Source organism: Lupinus angustifolius, chromosome LG13, assembly GCF_001865875.1.
Source record: "Lupinus angustifolius cultivar Tanjil chromosome LG13, LupAngTanjil_v1.0, whole genome shotgun sequence".
Classification (NCBI taxonomy): Eukaryota; Viridiplantae; Streptophyta; class Magnoliopsida; order Fabales; family Fabaceae; genus Lupinus; species Lupinus angustifolius.
The window spans coordinates 807,503-823,237 of record NC_032021.1 but is presented as its reverse complement, the minus strand read 5'-3'; the positions used below and the strand labels follow the sequence as shown (position 1 = coordinate 823,237).

Sequence of the window (15,735 nt, the reverse complement as noted above, 5' to 3'; positions counted from 1 at the left end):
CTTTATTTATTTTTTTTAAAGTCTATATGTTTTCCCCTATGGGTTTAATATCATTATCTAATTCAACTTCTTTGTTATAATTTGTACTAAAAGTAAAAGGCATTAGTGTCAATAATAGTATTGAAATTTGAAGGCTTTGATTAATTTTTGTTCCAATTTGAGGTGAAAGGAAAAAGTTTGTTGGGTTTTCCGGGAAAAGGGTGATGGGAGTTGACCAGAGACATTGAGAAGACCAAAATAAGATAAACTCAATTAGACATTCTAGTACTCTCAAAATCCCTCTCTCCTTTCTTCAATCCCTGCACTTGCAACAACATTATTTGTTCTGTTCTTCATCTCCAACCACATTTTCCATTTCAATCTCAAATGGTTTTGGATTGCTGATATCAATTTTGAGATGGAAATGTGTAGGTGGGAAGAGCATAATGGCAATGGGTATCATCACCCCCATCACTTAAAAATGTCTATTTATGACGGAAACATCGTACCTAATGGTGACTCGACAATAATCATGTCTTCTTCTTTTTCATCATCGTCGTCTTCATCTTCGTCATCTCCTCCTTCCGCATATGGCTACATCGAACATACTATTTCCAAATTGGACACCCTTGCTGGCATTGCAATCAAATATGGTCTTGAGGTGGCCTTTTCTTTTTTAATGTTGTCTTGGAATTCAATGATGAAATGAATGGATTATATTTCTCATGCCATACAATTTATTACCCAAGTTTCATTCCTTCATGAGAGTTGGCTCTTACCCTTTACCTCTGCACTTCATATAGCTGAAACAAAATTATGAAGATTCTAATCATTATTAGGGGAATGTTAACAAGTCCTAGTTGGGCATTGTTTAAGGAAGTTAAAAAGTAATCTTGTATTGAAAAGTAATGTGTTTAACGGTTCTAGAGGTGTTGACTTGGATTTTCAAACTTAAAAAACATAATTTTGTATTTATCAAACAATGCTATTAGGATACTTATTAACCCAACTTAAAAAAATATAGTTACATAATTAAGTTATAATTTTATGAGACATTTTTTGCTATGGAAAATTGCAGGTTGCAGACATAAAAAAGATGAATAGTCTTATCACAGATCATCAGATGTTTGCTCTTAAGACTCTCCGTATTCCACTATCCGGAAGGCACTCTCCTCCTCGTTCATCGAATGGTTCCAATGATAGCAGTGGGTAAGATTATGTCTACCTACTATCTCCAGATCTTAGTTGTGAATCTCATACACTGAGCCGCCTTTTTTTTAACATATTAATTACTGATTTGTGACTGCTATGAATGTTGTTGTCTCTTCAGACATGGTAACTCTGACCACAACCTACATGATGATACATGCCGTGAACTGTTAGAATCATTCTTGTCCCAGAAAATGAAATCATCAGGGCAGAAACTCTCCACAGTCACAAGCTCAGGCTGCTATGAAACCAAACCAACAATGAAGAAATCCATGTCAGTGTTTGAAATGGCAATGTGTAGAAAAGGGGCTTCTAATTCCTCAGAATATGGTTCACACTTGCCTATGTCTACCAAAACTTCAGGTCATCACAAGAAATCTACAACTTTGGCCAGTGAAATTTTTAAGAGTATTCTAGAAAGCTCAGATGTTGTAGAAGCCAAGGAAGATGATGAGTCCAATGAATGGAATGATACACCGGAGAAGCTGTTGGCGCCGCAAAATAATAATACTAGCAGTGGGAGGTTTTCTTCATCAAGAACAGCTAAGAGTTTAGCTCTGAGGCAAAAATCTGGTAGCAGAACTATTTTAACAACTGATTCAGAATCAAGTAGTATAAATCCTTTGCTAATAAGGTTGGGGAGTGCTTTTGGATTTGATGGGCAATCTAGTGTAAGGAAATCAATAAGCACATCATGTTTACAAGAACAATATAACAGTGGAAACTCATCAATTTGGCCAGCCTTTTCAGCTACAGGCATTGCAAAACCAAGAACTGGTAGAAGAAATAAAGCTGCACTTGATTAGTATTATATAGTGAGTGATTCATAAACCCTTATGTCAGGAAGTCCAATCATTAGTCGCAGGAAGATTGGAGGAGACAAAATATTATAGTTTATCAAACAAAACCAAATTAATTTTCTATCCCATAAGTCATTTTTGAATTATTTTTTTGAGGTTGTACCCATGCTAAGAATGCAGGACAAAATGCATTCGAGTATATTAAAGGTTGTCTGTCTTTCAACTTAATATTATGAATTCAAATCCTAGAAATAATCTCTTCACTTGTGAGGACAAGGCTTCGTACATATGCTCTCTGCACTGATCCAACTTTTTGCTAGCTAGAGAGGAGTCAAGTTCAGAGGCAAGATTGCTCATATATGTGAAGTATTAGTTATTTAGAATTTGATTCAAATTTATTATCCTTTTTGTAAGCATTATCCCTTTCATGAAGTTCCTAATAATACTATAGTTGCCTCCAAAACAAGAGAAAACACATTATAATTTGGCAAAGCCTTAATTTAAGGGCACAATTTAATATAGTTATGCATTCAATTTTCATTTTGTAAACATTCAAAGCACAAATGCTTGTAAATATTCAAACCCACTAATTAAGGCCCTATTTTTAACTTTGTTAACTCAATAATCTATTGAGTTATCTACGTAATAAAAATAAATTTCCATCACTTGCACTTGTAGCACACCATTATAAGTATTTATGGGATGTGGATAGGAGCTAAAGCAAAATATTATTTCAACTGGGTGTGTTCCTATCTCAAATTCAAAATGCTTTGAAGGCATTGTTCCATCCTAGTATATCATTATGCTAAGACCAAGACAAGGCTTCAACATTCCAAAACTTCTACTTTCTCTTGCTCCATACCCCTCTTATTATTAGCCTCAAATTAATAAATAACAAAAGTAATGACATGTTCTCCACAGAGCCCATCATCGTGTTAATCAATCAATTTCTTGAGATGGTTCCTACTCATATGATATAATCAATATGCTAATTTTTCGAATGAAGAAATGGTGATATAACAGAAATAATCCAACACACTAAGATATCAAAGTTTTACTTTTCACACACATAAAAATAGCAGTCAAATATACAATTAGATGTCCTCAACAAAACATTCACCTGATATTATTGTGGATAATTAGCAACTTCAAGATAAGGATAGTTAAAGTTCAAAATCTGTTACAGGGAAAAAAATGCCAATAAAACCGATTGAGGACAAAACAGAAATGCAATGATCAAATCTAATAACCGAAACTGACAAAGATCATGTCTAATTGATAAATCATATCAATTGCAGTTTATACATAAGGTGGGAGACATGGCATTTAAATACAGCAAGGATTTCTCAACGAAATCTTACCCTCCAGCTCTAAGTTGAATCTTTATCTTTTCCTTCGTTAGAAACAGCATCAGAAACCAAAGCTGCTGGTCTCTGATCAATAACCTCATCAATAATCCCAAACTCCTTTGCCTCTTCCGGAGTCATAAAATAATCCCTATCCATATTCTTTTGAATAATGTCAATTGGTTGGCCTGTATGCTTCTTGTACAATTCATTCAATGAATCCCAAATCCGAACAATCTGCTTCGTATGAATTGCAATATCCTTTGCCTGGCCACTATAACCACCTGAAGGCTGATGAATCATGATTGTTGCATTTGGAAGAGCACGCCTTTGACCCTTGGCTCCTGCAGCCAATAGGAGAGAAGCCATGGATGCAGCTTGACCCAAACATATTGTATTAATAGGAGAGCGAATGTACTGCATAGTGTCATAAATTGCAAGGCCTACAAATAACACCGATGCAAGCATCAGAATACCATACATGCTAAAATAATAATTATTGAAATGGTAAATTCATGAATTGGTCTTACAGTTTCACTTATAATTCAATTTAGAGCATATAGTTTAAAGTCATTTTAAAAAGTTCCCATCGTTATCAAACAATGCTAAATGTTCTCTATCAATTGGGAGTGTTCCCTACTTATAAAGGGTTTGGGAGAGCTTATAACGAACTTATTTAGGCTTATTGGAACAACTTACTAAAAATAGCCTATAACTTACCTAAAAGATTTGTTTAGCTTATTTCAATAGCTTTTAAAATAAGTTTATGAAAATAAGCTTATTTGAAAGAAACAAAATATTGAATAATTAAGTATTAAAATTAAAGTGGTGGAACATGACAGGGAACATTTTGCATTATTAGAAAATTACATATACGGACCAATTTACATTGTTTTAGAATTATAAGCACCTTTACAGAGGATACTAAATTGTGGGGAGTGAAGGGAATTTGGAGTGGAACTATATGGTGCAAATGAAAAATTCAACCTAACAAAAATCATATGATATTTTTTAGGATTTGCAACATGAAATAAAGAGCTTGAAAATTAGAAGCACCGTTGAAGAATATTTTGAGCAGAAGGGACTGAAGTGAATAGAGTAAAACTATATGTGAAGCAAAGGAGTAATTGAGCCTAATAAGATTCATATAATTTGCAACATGAGGAGCTTATCAGCTTCTAAACATGAGAAAATTGGGGATTCTTGCAAATGCATCCATCATATAAAATCTTGCAGGTTTTAATGGTATTCATCAAAATGGGTTCTTAAAAAAAATCACATTTTTAACAAAAAACCAAACAATAACATAACCTTAACGCTATCGGATAAGAGAGAGAGATAAGACACTTAGAATTTGATGAACCAACATGATAAGATATGGTAAAAGATAACATTTTGAACAAAATTATGCAATTAAAGAAGGTAAAAGAAGAATAAATTGAAATGGGGTAGTAAGAATGGAAATTGGTACCAGCGGTGACGGCGCCACCAGGGGAATTGAGGTACATATGAATAGGTTTGGAAGGGTTTTCAGATTCGAGAAAGAGAAGCTGAGCAACAACAACATGTGCAGTATCATCAGAGATTGGACCATTGATGCAAACGATTCGCTCTTTGAGAAGACGAGAGAAGATATCATAAGCTCTTTCTCCTCTGGAAGAGTGTTCTATAACCATTGGAATAACGCTATATGCACGACGATGATGATGATTGAAGAGAAGATTTGTTGCAATCAGCTTTGAACTCTGAAGGATGCCTCTCATCGTATCAGATTCTGGATTTTACGATTAGGGCTTCTCTCACTTCTTCAGGATGTTATGCTTCCAAATTTCCCTTCTTTATTTCTTTTATTATTATTTCTTTTTTTGTTTAATTTATATATATATATATATATATATATATATATATATATATATATATATATATATATATATATATATATATATATATATTATTTTGACATCAATAATCAATTCACTTTTCTCCTAAAATTACATGAAAATGAGTATGTAATGAATCCTATATCTAATTTTGCCCTCCAACCATATTTTCCTCATGTCAAGGGTTTATACAGATTGGTTAAAAGATTTTTTTGATACTATTTATCACATCCAATATTTTTTTTGTACTACCAAATATATGGGAGCACATCTTTTGTACCATAAAGTATACCACTCCATGTCAGATGTTCACCTCCAAAGATATACTATCATCTTATTGATAAAGAGTTAATTATTTTTCTAGATGTATGTTGTCATTTCTAATGTGTGTGACTTCCAGAAATTAAACTCTTGATATTTACAACTAGAGGTGAGCAAGAATTGACTCTACTTATTCACTCAGTATGGTCTGATCATGATCGGATCCAAATAAGGTCGAGTTTTATCGAGTCTAAAGGCAGATTAGGGTTCAAAAATTAGACTTAGTAGATATTTAGCGCTAGGCAGGGGACATGCAAGACCCGACCCGACCCATCTCATGGTCACTCGATCATCATGTTTGTTATCTCTATTCAATTGTGTATAAAATAATGACATCTATTTGGTCGAAAATATATTCATTCTCTAACTTTTTATGATACATACCTAATTAAAAATATATACATGCATAATTTTATATGTCAAATTACATATTCATAACAATAAAATAATAATTAATAGTGAAGAGTTTTATTTAAAATATATTGCATTATATTTAAGAGTCGGGTCAGAATTCAAATATTAACCCGATCATCATTTAAGGTCGAATTTCTTAAAATCTAGGTTCAAAAAATGACGTCTTCCAATAATAAATGGATGATATTCACCCATTATACAACACATTCAGGCTTATTTGGCACCCTCATAGCAAAACGGTGAGAGACATGGGGAGGAGAGAAGAAAGGGTAAGAAAAGCAGAGGAAATTGTTGAGAAAGCAATGAAATCTCAAGATGCTTCTCACGATGCTTCTCACGCTCGTAGAGTTCGTCACATTGCTCTCTCCCTTGCCTCTGAGGAAGGCCTCTCTTCAGATTCTGATTCTATGCATATTGTAACTTCCTAATTTCTACTCTTCATTCACACTCTTACTATTACAATCTCCATTTCTTCATTTTTTCTAACATTTTTATCATTTAACAGGTTGAACTTGCTGCACTTTTTCATGATATAGGTTATCATCATCATTCTCATTAACTTTTTTTTTCTTATTTGATCATTTTCCATTCATACTATACTAGTTTACTAATAATTTCACTATTTTTCTTCATAACTTAACTGTAGCTGATTACAAATACATCAGGTTCGCAACGTCATCTCAATACAACTTTGTTGTTTTTGTTACTCATGCTATCTATGCTTTTATTTGCATTAATAACATTGTCGGAAAGTAAGTCTCACATCGTCTATCTCATTGTCTCGGGAATAGTTTAAATACCTGTTCGGCTACCCCTCTCATTGGTCAATTGGTTTTGAGATGTAATGTTAACAAACATTTTTACAAATTTTAATTCCATTCATTATCTATGTCAAAAGCCCCTTACTAAGTATATGATGGGTGAATGGAGTTTTGTTGCGATAGAAAAAGTGGTGAGATTAACATTTTGGTAACTAACAATTTTAGAAGTTCATGATATAGTGCTTCCACTAATTCACATTTTTATTAACTCTTTTTTCTTTGCTTTTCCTCATTTGAGTTATTCCTTGTTCATCTAGGGATCCATCTGAGGAAAAAATTGTTGAGAATTTTCTCAATGAAGAAGGAGTTGAGGAGAATATCAAGTCAAAGATTTTGAAGATTATAAAGGGAATGGGTGAGTCAGTGGAAAACTTTTTCTTTTATGCTCCACACTGTTGTTCTTACTACTTGATTTCCTTTACAATTGTAATTAAATATAAGTTTAGCTGAAATATTGAGGATATGTTTTTGCATGTAATGTAAGTAACTAAAAAGATAAGATCATCTACTTCTTTCTTTGCTGTATGATCTCAAATGGAGATAAAGTGATCTGTTAGGATTTCTTATGCTATTTAATATTTTATATTTTCATTCCTATTCAACTCCTTGACTGTACAAAGAGGTGCCTGCAAATGCAATAAGTTTTCGGGAAATCCTTTCTTGGAATACACAGCTTGAAATACTTCATGATGTCTTTTTGAATCCTTGTAGTTAGAATATCATGAAAATTGTAATTATTAAATGATTTGATTACTTTTTATGTTTTGTTTTTAAAATTATATTTTTATATTCTGTCATACCCATGCCTTAGTTTTTAGAAATTATGCATACCTTGTATCATTGTCGATGCTGGTACTCGTACCCGTATCCGTGCAGCTTAGATTGACCACTCTACCAAGTATTGAAGTTCGACTGACTTTAGAAGAATGAGGGTGACAAGGATTGAACTTCTGACTACTTGGTCAAGGAGGTTCTGGTGCCATGCAATATTAAAGTCTGTCTGTTTTAAAAGCTTAAGCTATTAGGTGAAAAAACAAGATTGATTTTATATTTCAAACAAGTCCTTTCTCTACTCTAAGAAAAGTAGGCTCCGAGAACAGCTCAAGCAAAAAACCCTTGTTGATGTATTCTGTATTATATCTGGAACATGTGCATTTGACCTGATAATAATAGTTCTTGTGCTTTTCGTACCATTTTGCGCATATCTTCAAAATATTATTAGTAGATATTCATATAGGATTCTTCGTATAACTTGGTATCTTTGTAAGTTGCCTGCATTTTCTAAATAATAACCTGCTTTTCCAATGCTTTTTTATTTGAAATTACAAGTTTAAGATGCTTTTCATATTCAGGTTTCAAAGAGGAGGTGGCTGGAAATGGAAATACTGAATGTTTTCCAGAATTTGGAGTTGTGCAAGATGCTGATCGACTTGATGCTATTGGTGCTATAGGTAGGTGGAATTTACTGTCTTTCAGCTTTTCAGTGGAGGCTAAAAGTTTACTTAAATATATGTTGCACGGAAATTCTAAAGCCTGGATATTAACTAGGATATTCAAGTATAAATTCCTTACTCTGTCCCTTTAATGTCAGGAATTGCGCGGTGTTTCACCTTTGGTGGGAGTAGGAATAGGCTCTTGCATGATCCTGCCATTCTGCCACGGTCTGATTTATCTAAGGAGCAATATATAAACTCCGAGCAGCAAACTACTATTAATCATTTTCATGAGAAGCTTCTCAAGCTCAAAGATATGATGAAAACCAAGGTGTCCATTTGATTTTTTACGACTTCAATTTTTCACTAATATCTCACTGTTCATTTTTCCATGTTGCGAAATTTGTCTTATGCATACTTAAACGACATAGATTTCCATGGTAAGTTTGTCAATAAGTATATGCCTATGTATTAATCATGGAGTTTGAAGCCTAGCTACCAATTTCAGGCCGGGCAAAGGAGGGCTGAGAGAAGGCATAAGTTCATGGAGGAATTTGTGAAAGAATTCTATGAAGAATGGAATGGTTTAAGCTAATGTGTAAGCACTTGTTCTTATCTCTATCAATTTCAACATTAGTACTAAAACTCTTGGAGTATGAGTAAGCTTTCTGTATGAGACTCTTCCTTAAATGTATCATGCAAACTATTTAAGCTACTTCAAGATGCTGAGAATTGTTCACATTATTATATACAAGAGTATTAGTATTCATTAGTTTTTGCTTGGTAGAGAGTTTGAGAAATAAATTTATATCCCATTTCATGCTATAAGGGTAAAACCGAAATTTGATGGGTGAAGTGTAAATGATTTGTATATGCAGATCTACATTGCCCTCTTCTTTCAAATTTGTGTTCGAAAACATTTCTGTTTTCACCTATATGGCATGAAAAGGTACAAAGCCTACAAATATGCAGTATACCTTAATTTGAACTTCGAAGGAGCTTTCTATTTTCATTAGTACTTGTCAAGAAGGAACTTTTCCAGCTACCAAGAAATTGAAAATGGGAACCACGACAAAACAGAACACGAGAATGAAGAGGTAAATCAAATTCTATTGGTATTAGAGAGAAAAAAAACTTGGAATCAAGTAAAATAAAAAAGAAATTAAGTAACAAGTTATTTTTATTGTTGAGTCTAATATCTACGTACTGACAGCATAAAGATTTATATACCATCAGTACATTATTTATCATTCATTTGTATTACTTTTTATTTCAGAGTTAATTACGATAATGATAACACTTTAAAAACCTATACATCTTGAAATCATCATAAACATAGATACAGCGACATCATCTGAACAAGTGCATAATTGTTCTTATTAATCTTTCTTACCACAAGGGAGCAATGCTTTCCACTTACTCATGCATGCGTACATAAAGTGAGTTATTTTGCTTTTAAGGATAGAGATGTTTATTTTCTCATTATAAATAAAAAGTAAAAGTTATACAGCATTTTATTTTTACTTTTGACGGTCCATTTGGAATATATCTTTATTCTCTCTCCTAATATTATTTATTGTTTTCAAGAAAACATATATATTTCAATTGTCCATACTATTTTTTAAAATTGTGTTCCATAAATAAATAAAAAGGAAAATGTTAATATCAATAGAATAACAAATCCAAAGCAACACTATTATATTGAGAAATAACAGTCTATTGCATCGAGAATTGTAGACTTGGTATATTATCTTATTCTAACTCGTTATCCTTTCCTAAACCTTAAAAAAATTACTGACACAAAATGCTATTGTGTTTCCGAGGTATGATTACTTTAATTAATAATAAATCAAAACTTGGATTACATATCATAAATGAATTCATTTTGTAATTGTGGACAAAGATTCAACATGGCAATGTCCCTTTTTATTTTATTAGGAGGGGAAATAAATGTACATGATATTATTATTGTATAATCTACTATTTAATTACTTTTCACAAAAAATAATACAGATAAATAATAGATGATATATTAAGTATATATAAATTTTTACATAAAAAATATATAAATATTACCTACTTTTATTATTACCTTTTAACTTTCTACAATATGACCATGTATATATAAGTCCCCCACTCTCCACTATTAATGAAAAACCTGTACTACTAGCTCATCTCAAATCCAACAATGCCCACTTTCTGTACCATACTCTCATGCTGCCTCCTTATCATTACTACTATGTCAGTCTCTACTGTTGCTTCCATGAGAGAATATTTCGATATGGAGGCACGACAACAAGAGACTGACATAGTAAATAACTTGCCGGGGCAGCCCCCGGTGAAATTCAGACACTATGCTGGTTATGTGAAGCTAAGACCAAATGAAGAGAAGGCATTGTTCTACTGGTTCTTTGAAGCTCAACAAGAACCCTCACATAAGCCTCTTGTGCTTTGGCTCAATGGAGGTATGCACTTTAATTTCCACTCTTTTTTTCTGTACCCTTTCAATATTATATTTAAGTGCAATCTTTTATACAAGAAAAATTACTATAATGAGTTTCAACAAAAAAATCTCTCTTTATAACAATTTAATTATGGTTTAAGCTTCTTCTTTTTCATATTGTTTGTCATTTAAAAGAAATAAAACATATTAAGTAATTTAGGGTTGTTTGACTTTAGTGTTATATATCAATTATTTAAATTACTTTTATTTTCTCTCTATTTTATTTGTCGTCAATTATTAAAGTATCAAACTTAGAAACAATAACAGAAAGGGGTGTAAAATTTAGGTAAGATCATTTAACTCTGGATCCTTCTTTTCTATGCTGAAACTTGTTCTGTAAAACAAATCGTTCAGAGAAAGAGTTTGAGATAAATTTTAAGGTTATTGAATGAGGAGAAAAGTAAAATATGTATCTACCAAAATTTGTATCACTTGATATCCATTTATTTTTTCTCGGTCAAAAAAGTAAAACATAAATTAAATATACATTAATTTTATATTTTTTTGATCAATAAAAAATAAGTGGTACATGAATTAATATATATTTTTAGGACATATGCTCCCTCACTGTTACCAATGTTCACAGCGTCCAAAGTACATTTTGTCTTGTCATACATTAAGTAACAATCTGATAATATATATACATACCAAGAACTGAGACATTGTCATCACAATTACAAAGACAAAAACAGAGTGGGAATATTCCCTGCTGTTGCATTTGATTGATGGCAGAATGTTAAATTCTTACTATTTACTACTCAGTTACTACAATATATAATTCAGATTACACACCATTTTTTTTAAATATTCTTCTAATCTGTTCCATTTCTTGTTCTATGGCATTTATTATTAATTTTTTTAAACAAAAATCAAATTTCAACCTGATAAATAATTTTAACTGAATATACTATTACTCAACATTACTAATAAGTATATTAAAGTGAAAATTTGGACTACTAAACCAAAAATATATGTTAAACAGTTAGTACTATAGTACTATTTGAGCATAGTACTATAGTACTATTTGAGCATAGTACTAGTACATACACTACCCTTACTCCCTTTGTTCAAACATATTTAAAAGAATCTATTTTTCCAAGTGGTACATGTATGTGGCTTTTGCATTTTTCATGTGGAATGATGGATTTGGATTAATCACATGTTTTAAACGATATCTTATTTTATACCCTAAGCCAATCAAGATGTGACTTTTTGTTATTTTTTATTTTTAGAATTTTTCTTTTATTCACGTGACAAAATATGATAGACTTAGGACAGAAAATGAGACATAGTTAAGTACAATTGATTTGTTCATTTGGATTGCCCTCTTTCTTCTTTGAATGCTTTCAAATTGTTTAGTCCACTCCACTATAGGACCCAGTGACTTTAACAGACAAGGGTGGTCCATGGTAAAGACAAAAGAGAAAGGACCCTATGCATTCACGAGTCTCATTTACAACAAGATCAAAAATTATACCTAACATTTTCACCATGGACAAATTTCTTTTGTTGCATTTCTCTCTCTTACATGTGCATGTATCATTACCCCTTCAGATGAATAAGAATATTACATAAGAGAGTTCTTATAGTTGTTACATTTTATAGTTATAATATAATAACACAATCTATACCAAATGGAACAATAGGAAAAAACCACCTACCCTTATTTGACTTATAATGTTTTGATTAATTACATTCCACTGAAAATCAAATTAAATAGATTAATTTGCAAGAAATTTGATTAATAAGTGATGATGATAATTAAAAAAATGTGTACTAGGACCTGGTTGTTCCTCCATTGCATATGGAGCTGCAAGAGAGCTTGGTCCATTTCTAGTTAAAGACAAAGAAGGACTAACACTTAACCAATTCTCATGGAACAAAGGTAATAATTAAACTTTCTACATAATTTCATTATCTTTGTCATTTTTAATTTTGGGTTGCTTGAAATATTTAATTTCATTTATAATTCAGGTCTCTAATATCTTTGTGTAACTTCACTTTCCCATGCCATAGTTGCAAATATCATATTCTTGGAGTCACCAATTGGTGTTGGCTTTTCTTACACAAACATTTCCAAAGATTTGCATGAACTTGGAGATCGAGTTTCTGCTATTGATAACTATGCATTTTTGGTTGGTTGGTTCAAAAGGTTCCCAAGCTTTAGATCCCATGATTTTTATATTGCTGGAGAGAGTTATGCAGGTACCATTGTATATCAATCTCTAACTTTAACTTAACATCTTCATAAGTAAAAAGATAAATGCTAATGTACATTTTTGTATGTTTGGATTTATAGGCCATTATGTTCCACAGCTTGCTGAACTTATCTATGAAGGAAACAAACATACCAAAAAGAGTACTCAAATAAATTTCAAGGGATTCATGGTAACTATATAGGACTATCATCAAATTATCTTAAATATTATAGTCACCTTATGAGATAGAATTTTATGCATTATACCTTACACAAACATAGCAAATGGTTAACAAATAAACTTTTTGTGGGTAAAATTCAGATTGGAAATGCTGTGATCAATGATCTTACAGATACAAATGGAATGATTGATTATGCTTGGAGCCATGCTATCATCTCAGATGAAATATACCATGGGATAAACAATGATTGTGACTTTAGAGCAGAAAATCAAACAAAGGCTTGTGATTTGCATGTTACAGGGCTATTGCAAGCTTACTCAGATATTGACATATATAGCATTTACTCACCCATTTGCCTCAATAAATATCAAAGAGCAGTTTCACCCAAACTTCTTGTTGCTCCTCATCTTCTCACACGACATGTAAGCCATTCCGAATCTGCTGAAAGTATATTAGAGAATGCATAAACAAATTAAGTGCTAGTAATTACAATTCATCCGAATCTTAGATTAAGTTAATATAACTGCAATACAGAACAAAAACTGATTCTAATGACATGAACATTATATCATTGATGATTGGTGCACCTATTAAGTATGAGGTTGGACCTAAAGAAAAAAATGGGATCACTTTTTATGAACTCGTTGAGAATGATTCTGATCTAGTTCATGGCCTATTAGAAGTAGAAGGCGCTCTGATAGGATCCTCGCGGACAGGAAAAGATTGCAATCAGTTTGATTATTGATGTATACTACATATTTGTCTTTGTGTTGAATTTTAGGAGTTGTGGCATACACTACCATCGGGATACGATCCCTGTACAGAGGATTATGTCGCCAAATATTTCAATGATAAGGATGTCCAAAAGGCCCTGCATGCCAATATTACCAACTTATCATATCCCTATACCCTTTGCAGGTATCAATAGTATATAACTAGAATTACTTCAATATCAAACTTGTAATTCACCTTCCTAGCAAGTACATTTTCCATGTAAATAGTATAACTAGAATTAGTTGCAATGTTCTGTGTAGCTCTGTAATTCAGAAATGGAATGACTCACCAAACACAGTCCTGCCAATTATTCAAAAGCTCTTACATGCCGGCTTACGCATATGGATCTACAGGTACTCGAAAACAGCTTGTAATTGAATTCATATATTTGAGTTATATCACGAAATCAATGATTAACACATGCATACAGTGGTGACACTGATGGTAGAGTACCAGTGACATCAACAAGATACAGCATAAAGAAGATGGGATTGAAAGTAAAGAAAGGGTGGAGAGCATGGTTTGATAAGAATGAAGTTGCAGGGTGGATGGAAGAGTATGAAGGTGGCCTTACATTTGTAACCATTAGAGGTGCTGGTCATCAGGTTCCGGTCTTTGCACCTCACCAATCCCTTTCTCTCTTCACTCATTTCCTCTCTGCTCAAACCCTCCCTTCTTCTCGCTTCTAGTTCTAGAAAAGTTCGCCATATTCATGTGTGCCTTATATGCTGCTGTTTTGCCATGTATCAGAGGAACACAGATTAATCTATTAGTTATGTTTAGTTTGATAAGTTAGTTTAAACTCTTGAACTTAATTTGCAATGACGGGTATCCATAATTATATAAACAAATTATGGCACCATTTCTTATTTTGGAGTGAATTTTGTGGTTCATATTATTATAGAAGATATTTTGTTGGGAAGAGTTGCACTTACTTCACTAACTATGCATTGAAATAATGGGTTAGTCTTCACCTGTCTCCTCCTGAAGGATACATTAGCTATATATCTGAAAGAAATGTCCATTTTCACTACAAATTTGGTCATTTTTTAATCACATTCACAACCAACCTCAACCACCAACCAGAGGCAAACATATTATTTGGAAATGAAGAAGAAAGTGTGAAGAGTTTTGGTAAGTTTTGTTTCAAAAATCTGGATTCTGCAAACATATTATTTGGTCATTTTTGCACTTGTGTTATGCATCAAATAAATACCAAATGGTACACCCTGAACTCTAGGAAGCCTTATTTTCTCAAGCCTGAATAAGATTGCAAGAGTGATATTAGAACATGAGTGATGTATAGGGTTCTTTCGGCTTTAAACTTTGGTCTAAGAAAGCATTGATGAAATTCTGTTATGAAATGTTGATAAATAATTGAGAGTCAATAACATCATATATCACATCTTTTAATTAATAAGTTGTTGTTTTTGTCATTTAGAGTTTTACTTATGAATCAACATCTAACTTGATTTCTCTAGATTTTTTATTTGTGCGAAATTGCTTTTTAAAAAAATAAAAGTTGTACTCAAATATCTTAAGTTGATGTCAAATTAGTATTTTCAAAAGAAATTATTTCTTGACAATATTTTAATCCAGAAAATACTAATTTGATCTCAACTTAAGATCTTTGTCAAAAATCAAATGAGCCATGTAAATATCTTATATCCAACAATTTATCGGTCTAATAATATAAGGTTCCGCTAAATCCTATAATGATTAAAAGATAAAAAAATATAATATAATATTATAAACAATACTTGTTGGGAGTAATAGCTACACATGCCAAAAAATATTAGTTCATTCACCAAAATGAAAAAAACTTTATAGTAGAAAAAAATCTTATAATGTCAAAATGGGTGGTCCCTACTTTATC

At 32.1% G+C, this 15,735-nt stretch overlaps 4 protein-coding genes across 5 annotated transcripts; 3 read left to right on the top strand and 1 right to left on the bottom strand.

The window, feature by feature from the left end:
* Window positions 264–2,473, top strand: LOC109325436 (uncharacterized serine-rich protein C215.13-like). Of its 2 annotated transcripts, XR_002105136.1 has the most exons (4): window positions 264–640; window positions 1,058–1,188; window positions 1,310–2,087; window positions 2,163–2,473. XR_002105136.1 is itself a non-coding variant. In XM_019557816.1 (3 exons), exons 1-3 carry the CDS (start codon window positions 398–400, stop codon window positions 1,992–1,994), a joined length of 1,059 nt encoding a protein of 352 aa, XP_019413361.1. In that variant the 5' UTR covers window positions 264–397; the 3' UTR covers window positions 1,995–2,134. The 2 variants fall into 2 exon arrangements, 1 of the variants encoding a protein (XP_019413361.1); XM_019557816.1 differs by lacking the exon at window positions 2,163–2,473 and having other exon boundaries at window positions 1,310–2,134.
* On the bottom strand, window positions 3,091–5,165 carry LOC109325437 (ATP-dependent Clp protease proteolytic subunit 2, mitochondrial-like). Its single transcript, XM_019557817.1, has 2 exons — window positions 4,806–5,165; window positions 3,091–3,777 (listed from the first exon to the last, which is right to left on the bottom strand). The coding sequence occupies exons 1-2, from the start codon at window positions 5,095–5,097 to the stop codon at window positions 3,359–3,361; spliced, it is 711 nt and encodes a 236-aa protein (XP_019413362.1). The 5' UTR covers window positions 5,098–5,165; the 3' UTR covers window positions 3,091–3,358.
* LOC109325438 (uncharacterized protein YpgQ) lies at window positions 6,174–8,988 on the top strand. The gene is made up of 7 exons (XM_019557818.1): window positions 6,174–6,365; window positions 6,455–6,485; window positions 6,596–6,614; window positions 7,028–7,125; window positions 8,123–8,221; window positions 8,362–8,534; window positions 8,712–8,988. Exons 1-7 carry the CDS (start codon window positions 6,198–6,200, stop codon window positions 8,796–8,798), a joined length of 675 nt encoding a protein of 224 aa, XP_019413363.1. The 5' UTR covers window positions 6,174–6,197; the 3' UTR covers window positions 8,799–8,988.
* Window positions 10,355–14,727, top strand: LOC109325435 (serine carboxypeptidase-like 35). Its single transcript, XM_019557815.1, has 8 exons — window positions 10,355–10,668; window positions 12,487–12,591; window positions 12,723–12,911; window positions 13,006–13,094; window positions 13,226–13,507; window positions 13,867–14,003; window positions 14,120–14,212; window positions 14,290–14,727. The coding sequence occupies exons 1-8, from the start codon at window positions 10,392–10,394 to the stop codon at window positions 14,546–14,548; spliced, it is 1,431 nt and encodes a 476-aa protein (XP_019413360.1). The 5' UTR covers window positions 10,355–10,391; the 3' UTR covers window positions 14,549–14,727.

Excerpts from the sequence above, each read along its gene's own strand:
- LOC109325436 (XM_019557816.1), top strand. The coding sequence starts at position 398 with ATGGAAATGTGTAGGTGGGAAGAGCATAATGGCAATGGGTATCATCAC. Across the intron at positions 641-1,057 it reads CAATCAAATATGGTCTTGAG|GTTGCAGACATAAAAAAGAT; the intron begins GTGGCCTTTTCT and ends GGAAAATTGCAG. Across the intron at positions 1,189-1,309 it reads GGTTCCAATGATAGCAGTGG|ACATGGTAACTCTGACCACA; the intron begins GTAAGATTATGT and ends TTGTCTCTTCAG.
- LOC109325437 (XM_019557817.1), bottom strand. The coding sequence starts at position 5,097 with ATGAGAGGCATCCTTCAGAGTTCAAAGCTGATTGCAACAAATCTTCTC. Across the intron at positions 3,778-4,805 it reads TGGTGGCGCCGTCACCGCTG|GCCTTGCAATTTATGACACT; the intron begins GTACCAATTTCC and ends TGTTATTTGTAG.
- LOC109325438 (XM_019557818.1), top strand. The coding sequence starts at position 6,198 with ATGGGGAGGAGAGAAGAAAGGGTAAGAAAAGCAGAGGAAATTGTTGAG. Across the intron at positions 6,366-6,454 it reads ATTCTGATTCTATGCATATT|GTTGAACTTGCTGCACTTTT; the intron begins GTAACTTCCTAA and ends ATCATTTAACAG. Across the intron at positions 7,126-8,122 it reads GAAGATTATAAAGGGAATGG|GTTTCAAAGAGGAGGTGGCT; the intron begins GTGAGTCAGTGG and ends TTTCATATTCAG.
- LOC109325435 (XM_019557815.1), top strand. The coding sequence starts at position 10,392 with ATGCCCACTTTCTGTACCATACTCTCATGCTGCCTCCTTATCATTACT. Across the intron at positions 12,912-13,005 it reads TGCTGGAGAGAGTTATGCAG|GCCATTATGTTCCACAGCTT; the intron begins GTACCATTGTAT and ends TTGGATTTATAG. Across the intron at positions 13,508-13,866 it reads CTCATCTTCTCACACGACAT|GAGTTGTGGCATACACTACC; the intron begins GTAAGCCATTCC and ends GTTGAATTTTAG.